General features: G+C 37.1%; 1 protein-coding gene across 4 annotated transcripts in view; it reads left to right on the top strand.

Annotated features, from left to right (window-relative positions):
• The window catches only part of CR2 (complement component (3d/Epstein Barr virus) receptor 2), a 49,098-nt gene extending 34,608 nt beyond the window's left edge, over positions 1 to 14,490 (top strand). For all 4 annotated transcript variants that reach the window (XM_010854239.1, XM_010854240.1, XM_010854241.1 and 1 more), the window contains 7 exons: positions 88 to 480; positions 1,515 to 1,700; positions 3,055 to 3,243; positions 4,197 to 4,220; positions 6,153 to 6,228; positions 10,716 to 10,821; positions 13,769 to 14,490. In XM_010854239.1, the coding sequence (XP_010852541.1) occupies positions 88 to 480; positions 1,515 to 1,700; positions 3,055 to 3,243; positions 4,197 to 4,220; positions 6,153 to 6,228; positions 10,716 to 10,806 (959 nt within the window). In that variant the 3' untranslated portion in view covers positions 10,807 to 10,821; positions 13,769 to 14,490. The remainder of the gene's footprint in view (positions 1 to 87; positions 481 to 1,514; positions 1,701 to 3,054; positions 3,244 to 4,196; positions 4,221 to 6,152; positions 6,229 to 10,715; positions 10,822 to 13,768) is intronic.
• Positions 14,491 to 16,568: the final 2,078 nt, after the last annotated feature.

Genomic DNA, 16,568 nt, shown 5'->3' on the forward strand with positions numbered 1-16,568 from the left:
ACAGTTGCATAGTGGCATTTGTATCTGAATGAAGACTGTCTACTATGGTGTACCAGCTGAAGCAGAATTTCCTGTTCTCTTCTGCAGTTATCCACTGTCAGGACCCACCAGTGATTAACAATGGGAGGTACAGAGGTGTGCTGCCAGGAGGCTTTCCATATGGAAGCGAAGTCTCTTATGAATGTGATCAAGGATTTGATCTCCTGGGAGAGAAAAGTATACGGTGCATAAGTGATTCTAAAGGACTTGTATCTTGGAGTGGACGTGCCCCGCAGTGCTTAAAATCTCCTCCTGTGACTCACTGCCCTAACCCAGAAGTCATGCATGGACACAAGCTAAATAAAACCTATTCTTCATATTCCCACAATGACATATTACATATTGCCTGCAATCCCGGCTTCATCATGAATGGCAGTCACTTGATTAGATGCCATACCAACAACAAATGGGTGCCAGGTGTACCAACTTGCATCAAAAAGGGTAAGATATTTTAAGGAACAAAATATGGGGTGTTACATAGAATTTTTAAAAAGGGGTTTTGAATGTGCACTTGTCATTTCACCTATAGAAAGGCAAGTTAAAAGCTTAGGTAATCATATAATTTTACAAAACACTTGCTTGTCTTATTTTCTCAGCTCATTTTTTGTTTTCCTTTTTCTTTCCAAGCATGTTGATAAAAGGTACATGAAAGGATAATAGTTAACTTCTAAATTGATAGGATCTTCCAAATTTATTATTTTTATTAGTTTAGAATAGCAAAAATGCACATACCTTTTTCAGCAAATGTTTGGCAGTAACATTGCTTGATAATTTCATATTTAAGGCTGTGCTATCAGCCAGAAAGATATATTTGAGTATTCTGGAGAATGGAACTAGCCTTAAAACCCACTTAACTGTCTTGTAATTTTAGTTGTCATTGGTGGTTTTATCCCTGTCAGTGGCTATCTGCAACAGAGAATGCCAACTGGCAACCAAGAACTGAATTCAGAACTGTTTATTTTTGTCTAGCACAGCAGTCTTATTTTAAGTGAGACCCATCCCTACTGCCCAAGATAAACTGTGAATCTGTGATACAGTGAGGATCCCCTTTGCTTTCCTGCAAGGTACCAGTAGCTTGAATTAGGCAGTGGCTGCCATTTTTAGAAAGATAGGTGCTCTATAACTTGGCATCACTTCCTGGTGCCTGTAGATATTTGAAGGCGTGACACTTGACTATAGCCTTTCTACCATATAAAGAGAAAAGATTACTATTCTTTGATAGATTACAATTGTAGGCTGCAACCACTGATGTTTCATTATCTTACTTTTGACATTTGCTTTCAGATCATATATGGTGTAGGTAGGAAATGCAAATATCTGTCCTATACTGCTTGGTTTGGGTGGAATGAGTATTTTTGGATACTGATCAGTTGGCTTGTTGCCTGCCTTCTTTATGTATTGTTATCAACTACAGAGAGTATTGGCTATGTGTTCCTCTGTACTAAATTAAAAATCCTTTCATATTGATGTCTAAGCTTTCTTTGGCTGTCAACGTCCACTTACAATCTCCCATGGAAATCATACTGGTGGAGACATAACTCGATTTTCTCCTGGAATGTCAATCCTGTACAGCTGCAACCAAGGCTATCTGCTTGTGGGAGAGGCACTCCTTCTTTGCACACATGAAGGAACCTGGAACCAACCTGCTCCATATTGTAAAGGTGTGTTCTCTATTTGTTTTCTTATTTTTTAAATAAAATTTGTCCCAAGTAGATATTTTCAGTTAAGTACTTTCAACTTGCTTCTAAGTCACTTCAGTTGTGCCCGACTCTGTGAGACCCCATAGATGGCAGCTTACCAGGCTCCGCCGTCCCTGGGATTCTCCAGGCAAGAACACTGGAGTGGGTTGCCATTTCCTTCTCCAATGCATGAAAGTGAAAAGTGAAAGTGAAGTCGCTCAGTTGTGTCTGACTCTTAGTGACCCCATGGACTGCAGCCTACCAGGCTCCTCCGTCCATGGGATTTTCCAGGCAAGAGTACTGGAGTGGGGTGCCATTGCCTTCTCCTAAGTACTTTCAACTTAAAATAGCCAAATAGATGCATTGATTGGATCATTTAATTAATGTATTTAATCCAATTAAATATATTTAATTGGATTAATAGATGAAGTAATCTAAATATTGCAAAATAAAGAAAATGACTGAAGGCCTTAGTCTATATGAGCTATCATATATGTAGTCACTTAAATGTGGAAAGATGAAGTCTTTATGTAGATTAAACAACTAATACAGATCGAATGTGCACTGTGGTTAGTTATGATAAGTGTACATTTGACAAAATACTCCTAAAAATACTTTTTTGAGCATATTTCCCTGTAAGTGGTGGTAGAATTATGGGTATACTTATAAAAGTTTTTCAGAATGTCATTTTTACTATCATAAATAGTGCATATGAAATATGAGTGGTGAGTTAATACTAAATATTAGTTGAGCACTTAGGGCACACAGCACTTTGCATGCCTTCTGTCATTTAATCCTCATGAGAACCGTATGAGATTGGTGTCATTATTCCTGTATTATCGATGAGGTCCTCGAAGAATGGAGAGATTTATAACTTATACAGAGTCAAACAACTTGAAAGCCCTAGAGTTAGTTCAAATCCAAAATCTCACACTATTGGCCACTACACTGCAAAGACTAAAGAAGAAAAGAGGAAGCATTCACATCTAAGAAGAGTTAGAGAACAAGAGTAGAAGTTGAGGAAATAATTCAGAAGTCTTAACATTACTCATTCATCCTGCATCATTTCTCTAAGAAGCCACAAAAATTATTCATTATTGGTTTAGAGACTAAAGCACAAGAAAGAAAGTTATTTGATAACCAGGGTGTTATTGAGGTAGATGGCTGACACTAAAAGTCTATGCCTAGGATATAATTTTGTGTTATTTCAGTGAAGTTTTACTAACTGAGAATAGAATAAATTGGTTTCATAAATCTTTCCATTAAGGGCAGTATCTACATTCTTAGTTAAAGGTCAAAATATGACACAGATTCAGTTAGATTCCTTTAATTTCAGAGGTGAACTGTAGCTTCCCAGAACATATAAATGGAATCCACAATGGGCTGGAGCCTGGAAGAATGTATCAATATGGAGCTGTTGTCACTCTAATGTGTGAAGACGGGTATACCCTAGAAGGCAGTCCCCAGAGCCAGTGTCAGGAAGATCACCGATGGAACCCTCCCTTGGCTGTTTGCAAATCACCCAGTAAGTGCAAAGAGCTTCTCTGCAGCTTCTACTTGTTTCACTGGAAAGAAGAGACAGAGGGTTATCCAATTTCAGGGACTCCTGGGTTTCAAAGTGACATAGGTTTGTGATCAGTGGTATAGTAACAGAAGAATTTGAAGTCAGTGGTCTATTGTAGTAAAAGTGAGACTTTCTGAAGATTGGGAAAGTAAAGAAAGAATATAAAGAGAGATGAGCACTGATTTAAAAGGTGCAAAGCCTTATACAGTGGTCCTTTGGTATCCTCAGGGGAATTGGTTCTAGGACCCCCTCAGATACAAAAATCTGCAGATTCTCAAGTCCCTTATGTAAAATGGCATAGTATTTGCATATAATCTGTGCACATCCTCCCATATACTTGAAGTCATTTCTATATTATTTATAATACCCAATGCAATGTAAATGCTATGTAAATAGATGCTGGGCTAACAGCGTGAGCTTTGCTTTTTGGAACTTCCTGGAATATTTTACTTTTTCAAATATTTTTTAATTAGTGGTTGGTTGAATCCACAGATACAAAAGACAGACTGTATTTTGAAAGAAGTTGCTCCCGAGACTTCTGCTATTGCTGAATCTTGATTTATAAGTGCTTACTGATATGACAGGGACCTCCAAAAATATGCTAACTAAACTGTTGTAATCGTTGTTTCCATTCTGACCTGAGAAATCCCTGATTATAAAGTTGAGCTTATTATTATTTTTTTTTTCATGAGTGAACTACCTCACCTTAAAGTGGAAAAAAATTTAAAGGCCAATGAAGTTGTTACATAAAGAATGAATAAAGATTGGGTATAATTCAGTGTTCTGATACATCTTTTTAAGTAGACTTAAAGAAGAGGGATCTGAGTGTTAATTTCTGGGACATCCATGGTATTTGGAGCTATGTGGAGCCATGCAACTGGACTAATGTTTTCATGATTTTGTATTTTCCTTAGGTTCACTTGCTCCTCTTATTGCTGGTAAGTTTTCTTAAATTCTTCAATAAAACTTCTAATGGTAATTTATACAAATATATGTAAAATTTGAGGCACTGGAGAAATATCAATAAACTCAGATATGCAGATGACACCACCCTTATGGCAGAAAGTGAAGAACTAAAGAGCCTCTTGATGAAAGTGAAAGAGGAGAGTGAAAAGCTGCTTAAAACTCAACATTCAGAAAACTAAGATCATGGCATCTGATCCCATCAGTTCACGGCAAACAGATGGGGAAACAATAGAAACAGTGACAGACTTTATTTTTTGGGGCTCCAAAGTCACTGCAGATGGTGACTGCAGCCATGAAATTAAAACATGCTTGCTCTTTGGAAGAAAAATTATGACCAACCTAGACAGCATATTGAAAAGCAGAGGCATCACTTTGCCAACAAAGGTACGTCTAGCCAAAGCTTTGGTTTTTCCAGTAGTCATGTATGAATGTGAGAGTTGGACTATAAGGAAAGCTGAGGGCCAAAAAACTGATGCTTTTGAACTGTGGTGTTGGAGAAGACTCTTGAGTCCCTTGGACAGCAAGGGGACCCAACCAGTCCATGCTAAAGTAAATCAGTCTTGAATATTCATTGAAAGGACTGACACTGAAGCTGAAACTCCAATACTTTGGCCACCTGATGTGAAGAACTGACTCATTTGAAAAGACTTTGATGCTGGGAATGACTGACGGCAGGAGGAGAAGGGGACGACTGATGATGAGATGGTTGGATGGCATCACCAACTCAATGGATATGACTTTGAGTAAGCTCCGGGAGTTGGTGATGGACAGGGAAGCCTGGAGTGCTGCAGTTCATGGGGTCGCAAAAAGTCAGACGAGCAACTGAACAGAACTGATATGTGCTGTGCTTAGTCACTCAGTCATGTCAAACTCTTTGTGATCCTATGGACCGTGGTACACCAGGCTCCTCTGTCCATGGAATTCTCCAGGCAAGAATACTAGAGTGAGTTGCCATTCCCTTCTCCAGGGTATCTTCCCAACCCAGGGATCCAACCCAGGTTTCTCGCATTGCAGGCGGATTCTTTACCATCTGAGCCACCAGGGAAGCCCTGTATCCTGCCTGTTAAGTTTTTCATTTGAACTCATGAGAAATGGTACTTTTTTTTTTTTTTAAGTGTTCTAAGGCTCTTTTAATGTGCACTTCACATCACAAACTGTCACTTTTGGATAGGATGAAATGAATGACTTGATCAGCTACTCCCAGTTTTTAGTTCAAAAGTTTAGGTTTACTAAAAGTTTGGGCTTCCCATATGGTGCAGAGGTAAAGAATTCACTTGTCAGTGCAGAAGATGCAAAAGATGTGAGGTCAATCTCTCAGTTGGGAAGATACCCTGAAGGAAATGACAACCTACTTCAGTATTCTTGCTTGGAGAATTCTATGACAGAGGTGCCTCACAGGCTATAGTCCATGGGGTCGCAAAAAGTACGGCATGACTGAGCTAGTGAGTGCCACACACAAAACTTTCGTTTAACTATTGGTCTTTTGCATAATTTGGTTGCTATCAAAACAGATTCATTTATTCTGCAGTGGCAAAATATATTTCACAACTGAGAGTTAAATATTGTATGAAAAGTCACGGAATCCTGGTGTCCTGAGCTTCTAATTTCACTCCAGTGACAAGAATATTACTAATAAAACTGAAAAGAACAGAAAAGCTGAACCTAAACTTGACTGGAACCTTGTGATCAAATGCTTGGTGCTTTAGAATAAATATGAACTGGATTAAATCCAAAACGTAAGCCCACATACAACTATTTCGGAATTTAGTATCTGTATGGCTGAAGAAGAATAAGCAAAAAAGTCACATAACATTTTCCCCACCACTAGGAACAGGCCCCACAATCACTTCAAAACAATGTAGGTTACATTTTTCTATCGTTTAATACTCTGTTTTGTATTTTAGGTTTTTCTGCTGGGGTAATAGCTCTTTTCTGCTTGGGTGCTGTCGCCTTATACATGATATCAAAACACAGAGAACGGTAAGTTTGAGGCCTGCTTGACAAAAATACACAAAAGATTTTGACTTCTTTCCTGAAACTAAACACAGAAGCACAAGTTAAATGAAATAAATACTGCAATGTGATAACTGGAATAAGGCATCTTGTGTTAAATAGAATATCCTTTCTGTAAGAACTTAAAAGATAACGAGCATTCATTTTATTTGAATGGTATTTATACAGATAAGATAATATTTATTTATACATAATAAAAAATCTAAAAAATAGGAAAAAGTCCCAGTCATAAAAACTGCTGATATTTGGCATTTGCCTATATGATTATTTTATTTCTTTTTTTTTAAACTGCAATATTGGCCTTATTTTTTTTTAATCCTGCCTTAATTTTTTTTTCATTTAGCCTATTTTTATATTTAAATCACATTTTCTTTTTACCAATTTGATTGCATATTTTTCTATAATATGTATCCATATTGTGTAGATTTTAAGCTGCTTCTGCATTTATTTTCATAATAAATAAAAACAAGAAAAACCTGAAGAAACTTTTTCTACATCTCCATATTTCCTTAGCTTAGATCCTTAGAATTCTAGGAATAAGTGTATGAACATTTAGATGCTTAGTTAATATTGCCAAATGGTTTTCCAGAAAGTTAGCTCCAATTTGATCATATATCAAATAATATATCTGGATATATTGTATTTCTGGATTCTTTTTTTATTGTTTCATTGATGTGTCTATTTTTCTATCACAAACACTTTGCATTCAAATAGTATAGTTTTCTGATATTATAACTTCTAACAAGACAAGAATCCCCTCATAGTTTTTAAAGATTTTCCTCTTTCTTCTGTTTGTTCTTATAGGAGTTTTAGATGATCTGTCATTTTCTAAAGACATATATGTTGTGATTACATTTATGTCTATAGGTTAACCTTTGAGAATTGGCACATTTTCTGTAAATGCTTTCTCATACAGAAACATACTAGGCCTTTCTATTTGTTTAAGCAATCTTTAAACAACTCAATTGTTGTTTTCATGACTCTTTAAATATACTACTAGGTTTCTACATTTTGCTATATTATGTTTTATCACACATAAATTAGACATACTTTTTCATTTTATTTTAAATTTATTATTAAAAAAAATTTGTATCCATAAAGTATTATTGCCAGAGTAGATTAAGTAATGTTTGGTGGGGATGCAATCCAATGGTCAGTACTTAGGAATTTTGATCAGAAAAGCTTTCATAGTGGAGAAGATGTTACAGGTATGCCTCACAGAGTGTAGACAAGTAGAGAAAAGTATTCCAAGTAGAAGGTGCAGTTTGGGACTTGTTTTTCCATCGTATATTATAAGAACTACGTAAGCAATTGACATGCCTGAGAAACATTGAAGTTAGCATAGGTTTAAGTGACATAAAAGATCCCCTCTGATACATAAAATCTTATGGAAATTGCAGAATATTCTGGTAGGTACAAAGGATACACTTTTAGCAAATGATATCATCAATTATCAGCCAGGGAATGTTCTGTGTGCCCAGGTTCTTAAGGATCAATAAATGCTAGTGATAGGGAGGATAATCAGGTAAAGTCTTACCAAATCTCATATAACTTCCAGTGGGGGATGACCAAATCATGTCACCATAAACATGTCACCCACAAATTCCAGCAAAATTACTTTAACAAGCCACATCATTTGGATCTATCTAAGTGATCTGATTGCACTGTTCACAGTTCTGTAATGCCTAGAGTAGGCATCAGACATGAAGGGGGTAACATTGAAATTATGTAATAATGGCATATTTGAACCTGAATAGTTTGTTCTAAGCCTGGAAGGGCCTAAATGCAGTAGGTCTGGCAAGGGTCTACAGTCGGAGGTACTTTAGGCAGTAGTGTTTATCAGAGTTTATCACATAACCTTTGTTTTGTGAATGATTTCAGGGGAAATGATGTTCTATGAACAAATAATATTGGGATATACTTCAAGCTACATTTTTCTCATGGGGATTCACAATGACCATGAGACTATTTAAGGTCCTACACGAAAGAAGCCCATTTAATTTTTCAAAAACGAGTCTTGCAGACGAGTTGGGCTGCTGAACTTTTTTCTCATAAAATGCCTTTAACATCTCATGGGACTGATGTTTAACAGTCTTGGGGAAAGACGGTCTGAAAGTTAGATCATCAAAAGCCTTGTATGCCACGACAAGAAGTTGGTGTTTACCTGTAGAATCTTAAGCAAAGAAACAATATGTTCAGATTTTCGGTTTTTTAAAAAGGGGCAGTACTGAGTTGTCAACCAAAGCAGCAGTGGTGAGGATCAAGAAGATGCAATAGATGTAGGAAATATCTTCAAGGGCTTCCCCGGTGGTCCAGTGGTTAAAACTTCACCTTCCAACGCAGGGGTATATGTTCAATACCTGATTAGGAACTAATATTCCACATGCCTGCTGACCAAAAAATCAAAACATAAAACAGAAGCAATATTGTAATAAACTCAATAAAGACTTTTAAAATGGTCCACGTCCAAAAAAATCTTAAAAGGAAATATTTTCACTATGAAGACAATAGGCTTTTCAGGATTTCAGTGTAGTCAGTTCAGTTGCTCGGTCGTGTCTGACCCTTTGTGACCCCATGGACTGCAGCACACCAGGCCTCCCTGTTCATCACCAACTCCCGGAGCTTACTCAAACTCATGTCCATTGAGTTGGTGATACCATCCAACCATCTCATCCTCTGCTGTCCCCTTCTCCTCCCGCCTTCAATCAGTATTTCAAGGTTTAGTGAATTGTTAAATGTGGGAAGCAGGGGACACAAAGTATGAATCAAGTGGGTGCCACTGGATGGATCCAATGGTTCACAAAAAACGGAGAGGGATAGGTTTGTGGGGGAAAATGGTGCAGTTCTGATCTGCTACTTCTAGGTACTCTCTTCCAGGACTCAAGAGAGAGGCCTGGACTCAGGTAGATGATGCTTAAATCACAATTGAAGCCTTGGTACCAAACAAAATAGAAGATTAGAACAAGGATGAAAACAGATCTAAGAATAACAGTAATACTTAAAAGGCAAGAGGGGGAAGGAACTGTCAGAAGTAAGAGGAAAGAAAGTTGGGAGAAAATGGCTTCATAGAATTCAGGAGAGTTAAAGGTCTCAAGAAAACAAACATAGAGATGTCATTTGCATGGCTTTTCTCACAGGAAGTTAGAACATAATTTTAGTCAAGAGTAATTTAAAAAGACATTTAAGTAAATAGAAAAGGTGGTCTCTATCTCCTACCTTCCTTTTACAAAGTTTGCTATCAGAGCATTACATGTGTAGGAAAATTTGTAAACTTTGGGAACACCTATAAGCATAAATAATTTGTAATATTCCTATCTGATTATTAAAGTTATTAACAAAGTTATTAACATGTTTATATCAAACACTATACATAAGAGCCTCAGTTGATTATGAACTAAACATATATTTTAATTAAACTCCTAAGCATCACTTGTTTTATTTCCATTTTCTAACTGACTTCAGTTTAGTTTCTTATACTTAATACAGACATTTGAACTGCCTTAAATACTTTTTGTAAGTAAGATGAGTAATGGATCATTTAAAAATCAATGTCTACTAACAAAATTAAATATTTTGAAGTTATTCAAACATGTGAAGAAGAGACTATGTTATTCTCTTCTTGTCTTCTAAGATGTTTCAGTAAAACCTAAATCTCACATTAACCTAAAAATTATCTTCTGTAATAATTTTAATGTCTCTTCCTGCTAAATATGTAAATTGACCTCTTAAATGTGATAGTGAGTGGCAAGTTGTAAGTACCCTTAGTGGTAAACTTTCTTTCCTAGTAATTTTGTATTATTTTATCTCAGAGTTCTACATGATAGTGCAATCACCTTTTATTGTCTTTTGCTAATTTTGACAAAATGTTTTAGAAGCACAGCAAAGTACATGTGCTTTGAAAGAAAAAAAGTAAAAATGTCTTAAAAGTCATTTAAAATTTTTAGTGCTGCATGATTATATAAGTATTTTGAACTAAATATCAAATATAAAAATTTCTTTTTAAGTTAGTTTGGAAGACTGGCCCTCCAAAGGTAAGTTTATAATCATATTATAAAGTGAAAGCTTCTTTATAAATTTTTTCAATCTGGGAGTCCTAATTATTAGTCATTAAAAGGCCTGGATAAAGCTGCCCAATGTAAACTTCTTTTTTAAAATATAAATTTATTTATCTTAATTGGAGGTTAATTACTTTACAATATTGTATTGGTTTTGCCAACTTCTGATTTGGACACTTAGTAGCTTAGCAAATTATTTTTATGGGTCTTTTCAAAAAAATGAGAATTATAGTGATTACTTCATAAGATAGTTAAGACAATAAAATGAAATCATCCATAAAAAGTACTTACTATGTGTTGGGAATTGCAAAAAAGAAAACAACTGTTACACCTTTATATAGTAATCTTGGCCAGTGAATAAAGAATTTATTTTTTCTTTTCTTTTTTTTTTCCATTTAGCAATTACTACACAAATACAAACTATAAAGAAGATGTTCATTTAGAAACACTAGACATATACTCTGTTGACCCATACAGCCCAGCAAACTAATCAGAAGACAAACTGGTATCTAATGAAGTTTTAAATATTTTATTAATTTCTATGTCAAAATTTCTTTCACTTTATATTTATCTATAAGTATAGTACTAAATATATATGGCTCTGTTGCATAGGTCTTTAATAATTATGCACAAAATCTGTTTACTTGCTTCACATTACCAACTCATGTCCCTGTTTTTTTAAATTTATTCATCTATTCAACAAATATTTAAATACATAACAAAATAAGAATCAATCAATCAATAAATACTGTGAGAAAAAAATAAACCAGAAAAGGGGCTAGATAGGGAAGAAGAGTTAGAAGGGAAGTCCTCACTAAGAAAATGACAGTTCAGCAAAGACTAGTGTGAAGCAAGGACAGCCTTGTAGAGGAAGAAAGAACAGTGAGCACAAAGACCGTATCAGGTGGTATGTTCCTGCTGCGTTGGAGGCACACACAAGGAGGAGGGTAAAGATTGATGGCCCTATAGGGTATGGTAGGTCATTGTAATGAACTTGGTGTTTGCTCTGAGATGAGAATCATTGAAGGATTTTAAACAGGGAAGCAAATGATCACTTTAACTTCTTCATCAAGAAGAGAGTGTAAGTGCCAGAGGTGAAAGATGGGGCCTCCATGTGGATGCTATCACAAAACTCTAATTAAAGTTGTGAATTGCTATTACCAGCCTGGTGAGGAGAGGTCAGATTCTTCATACATTTTTGAGATAGTGACAGTAGAATTTGCTGACAGTTTGTATCAGGGTATGAGAGAAAGGGAGAAGTCAATGATGATGCCTGGAGTTTTTGGCCTGAGCAGCCCGAAGTATAGAATTGCTGTTAATTAAGACAACTGAGAATGAAATCAAGACCGGAGAGAAACATGAGCAGTTCACTTTGGAGATGTTAAATGTAAGATATCTAATAGATATCCACATACAGGTGCTAAAAAGATAGCTGGATGTACAACTCAGCATTTTAGGAATAGGACCAGACTTGGGATACAAAGTTGGGTCTTGTCAGTGTATGGATATACGGAATAATGAAACCGAGTAAGGTCAATAAAGGGAGTGAGATAGGCAAGGGAAGAAAATGGGTCTGAATGCTGAGCCCTGGATCCTCCAACATTAGGAGTCATGGAGTGGGAAGGAGCTGACACAAGAGCATAGCAGCTGCTCTGATACAGGAGGGAACCCCAGAGTGTGGTGTTCCAGGAGTCATGCAAAGAGAGAACGTTAAGGAGGAGGGAGTGATAGACCCTGTCAAATGTGCTGATAGATCAAGGAACATCAATGTGAAAACTGACCTGCGTTTGGCATAAGATTTGCTGGTAATCTTGATAAGAACAGTTTTGGTGTAGGGGAAAAGAAGCAAATTGGAGTTGACAGAAGTGTAAGAGAGAATGAAAGGGGAGAAATTGGAGATTTCTCTTTCAAGGATCTTTTCTACAGGGAGGAGCAGATAAATAGAGTAATGGCAAGGATAAGAAGCAAAGGGACATATTTGTAACAATGGAGAAATAGCTGCTATTCCTATAAGCTGAAGAGAATGATCTAGGGGGAAGGAAGGAAATGACAGGGAAAGAAAAGGAAAAATTGTGGGAGCAATGTCCTAAGCTAGGAGGAATGGGATCTAGTGTCCAAGCAGGAGGTAGACCTTAGCCAGGAGCCTGGCCTTAGTAACAGGAAAGGCAGAACACATGGGAGCAGATGAAGGCAGGTGGGGAGATGTGATTGGGAAAACACATGTAGAAGCTCTCTTCTGATGCCTCTGTGTTCTCAGTGAATAAAAAGCAAAATGACCAGCTGACAAGGAGATTAGAAAAGGAGATGTTAAAGACTTGAGGAGAAGGAGAAGGTATTAATTTGTCACCATGATAGGTGAAGCCTGAATGATAGGGAGTACAGAAAGGTTGACAGGCAACATGAAGAGCCCCCCTGAGGTTTGCTAAGGCTCTTTCATGCCTATCTCATTTAGCCTTCACTGCAACTTTAAAAGGTGTGTATTATTCCAAGGTAATACCTTAGTCAGAGAAGGCAATGGCACCCCACTCCAGTACTCTTGCCTGGAAAATCCCATGGATGGAGGAGCCTGGTGGGCCACAGTCCATGGGGTCACTAAGAGTCGGACTAGACTCAGTGACTTCACTTTCACTTTTCACTTTCATGCATTGGAGAAGGAAATGGCAACCCACTCCAGTATTCTTGCCTGGAGAATCCCAGGGACGGGGGAGCCTGGTGGGCTGCCGTCTATGGGGTCGCACAGAGTCGGACACGGCTGAAGCGACTTAGCAGCAGCAGCAGCAGCAATACCTGAATGGGCATATAATATCCTTGGTGACAAAACCAGGAAGAAAAAATTCTCTTGACCAAAGACTCGGGGTCAGTAGTTGACAAAGGTAGAATTCAAGCTCAAATATGACTTCAAGCTGCTTTCTCCTATATGAGTTATAAAATATAAAATGAAGATACCACCTCTACCCTCTTGGAACTTATTTTAGTCAGAGAAATAAGACATATACATATCATAGTGTAACATTAAGTGCCATAAACTAGACAGAGAAAAACTGCTGTGGCAGTTGAGGAAGAAAAAGATGCCTTGTTGCCGATGAGTTGCAGAAAAAGAGAAGAAGAGTATGGGAGAGACTATGCCAGAGTGATCTCTAAAACCAAAGCCCTGGGGGCCCAAAGTAAAGCTATCATGTAAATGTTTGTTGAATGAATATATGAGTAAGTTAGTAGGAGACCATTGTTTTAATTTCTTCCTCATTTATTTTTATTCATATCTATCAATGCAAAATTTAATTATTATTTATTTGCTTCTTGTAATATGATGGACCATTTAATTGAATGATACTTCATTGTTTATAGCACTTGTAATTGGTATATATAAAGATAGGGTTAACACTCATATTTAAACTTTGAGTTGCATCACTGCTTTTCATGCCACCTCCTAAATACAAATTAATCTATTTCAGTATGCCTCACCGCTTGGAACCCTACTGATGGTTGGAAAGAAACCATTCTACTATCAATAGGTGGATTAGTATGGTCTCAACATCAGTGAGATTGTTTCATAAGATTTAACTCCTATATGCAATCGGTCTCAAGCAGAACAAAGAAAAGTTGCTTGATGATGGTAAAGATGGGAGCCCAGTTTTACCGCCATGTGCATTTCAAGGACTTTTTGAAGCCTCACCTGTGATGTACCTGGAGACAGGCTATGGCTATAAACAGTTACATATCTCTGAAGTGTTACATTTTTAAGGAAGGCACTAAAAAGAGCTTTCCTTGTGTCTAGAAAGAATCTAGACATATATACTGCAATCAACATACTTATGTTACCATATACTTTTAATTATAGTGTGGTTTTAATTATTTAAGCAAAGTATGAAGCATATCCTGTGGTTATGATAGGCATACATTTGTTGGGAAACCTGTTTTTATTTTAATAAGAGCATCTTTCTCTGATTTAGTTAAACATCTCACTTTTATTTCCACTTGATTTGAGTTTTTCTCATCGAATATATTTTTGCCTTTCTATAATCACTCAGTAATTCCAGTTTGCACATCTTTTTTAAAATTATAGGAGTCAAGTTGTAATTCTGAAGCTTTAACTCAGAAGTAACTATAGTTGTTTGTAAAATGTCATTTGACAATGTGTACATTAGTCATTCAAGTAAATTTTATCTTAAAAAAATCTTGCCTTTTGTGATCTTTTTTTCTGGAGTTAATGAACTCTTGAATAGCAGACATAGTTTTAGGGTTTTTAGAATTTTTGATTTAACAATTATGCATCCTGGAGCCCACCATTTTGTCACGTTAGTCAAACTCAACCCACAAACTGAATTCCCTCATCCTCAACACTTATCCAGCAACACCTTCCCCCAGTGCACTCATTGTCTCCTACCACACTCTAAATCTGGCTGTCAGTGTTCTCTGTTCCAGTATTTAAATTATTGAGAAAATAAAATCTTGCTCATTCACTACCACAGATTTACTCCCACTTTTCTAGATTCTGTAGGCTGTTTGACATCTTTAAAAAATAAATTGTAGTAAAGAAAACATGTAACAAAATTTAGTCTTAACTATTTTTAAGTGTACACTTCAGAAGTGTAAGTATATTCACATTGCTATGCAACAGATCTCCAGAACTTTTTCAATTTACAAAACTGAAACTCTATATCCATTAAAGAGTAAGTCCACATTCCCCTCATCTTTCAGCCCCTGCCAACAACCGTTCTACTTTCCATTTATATGAATTTCATAACTACTTCAAGATACCTCATATATAAGTTGAACCATACAGTTACTTGTCCTGTTGTGACAAGTTTATTTCACTTAGTATAATGTCCTCAATGTCCATCTGTGTTGTAGCATGTGTCAGAATTCTTTTTCAGGCTGAATAATATTTCATTGTATGTATATACAATATTTTAAAATCTAATTATCCGTCAATGAACATTTGGGTTGTTTTCACCTTGTGGCTATTGTGAATATTGCTGCTATGAACATGAATGGGTCTCCCAGGTGGTGCTAATAGTAAAGAACCCAGCTGCCAATGCAGGAGACACAGGAAATGCTGGTTCGGTCCCTGGGTTGGGAAGATCCCCTGCAGGAGGACATGGCAACCCACTCCAGTATTCATGCCAGGAGAATCCCATGGACAGAGGAGCCTAGCGAGCTACAGCCCATAGGGTTGCACAGAGTAAGACAGGACTGAAGCAACTTAGCCTCCCCACACATGAACATGAGTGTACAGATATCTCCTTAAGAAATTGCTTTCAGTTGGTATGTAGTTTGGTATCTTATTCATTCACAGTACATTTTCATTTCTCCAACTCATTTGTTCATTCACCTCAAGCCATCTACTATAACCTGTTGTTTTTTAGTTACTAAGTTGTGTCTGGCTCTTCGCGACTCCACGGACTATAGCCTGCCAGTTTCCTTTGTCCATTGGATTTTCCAGGAAAGCATATTGAAGTGGGTGGCCATTTCCTTCTTCAGAGGGTCTTCCTGACCCAGGGATCAAACTCGTGTCTTCTGCATTGCAAGTGGATTCTTTACCACTGAGCCACCTGGAAAACCCCATATTATATCTTACCACCTTCCTTATCTTAGCAGAGGATGAAAATATCACAGGATAGCTTTCTAGTTCCTCTTTCTTCACCTCTCAAGTTTATCCATCCTTATTCTCAATTCCACTTACCACTTTTTACAGACTATACAGTTTTCTCATCCCTTTCTATTTCTTCCAGGACATTGCTCCCTCAGTTATACTTTCTCTCATCACTGCCTGCCTTTTTTCACCTACAAAATGTGTTCAAGCCAGTACTTATTCAGCTGCAGGTGACAGAAATCCATCTCACACTGGTTTAAACCAAGAAGGAATTTTATGTCGCATGACAGAAAAGGTCAAGGGTGCAGCTTGTTTCAGTCAAAATGGGAATTAAATATTCAAATCATATCTTTAGGAATCTGTTTCATTCCCTGGTTTTGTTTTTTTCTGCTGGCCTCCTTCTCTGGTGGCAGTGGTTTAGTCACTAAGTCGTGTCCAACTCTTGTGACCCCATGGACTGTAGCCTGCCACGCTCCTCTGTCCATGGGATTTCCCAGGCAAAAATACTGGCGTGGGTTGCCATTTCCTTCTCCAGGGGATCTTCCTGACCCAGGGATCAAACCTGGGTCTCCTATATTGACAGGCAGGTCGTTTACCACTAGCACCACCTAGGAAGCCCTGTCAGTTTAGCATTCCAGCACAAAGAACTTCTTTGGTCC

Source organism: Bison bison, unplaced genomic scaffold (genome assembly GCF_000754665.1).
Source record: "Bison bison bison isolate TAMUID 2011002044 unplaced genomic scaffold, Bison_UMD1.0 scf7180017864338, whole genome shotgun sequence".
In the NCBI taxonomy this organism is placed as follows: domain Eukaryota; kingdom Metazoa; phylum Chordata; class Mammalia; order Artiodactyla; family Bovidae; genus Bison; species Bison bison.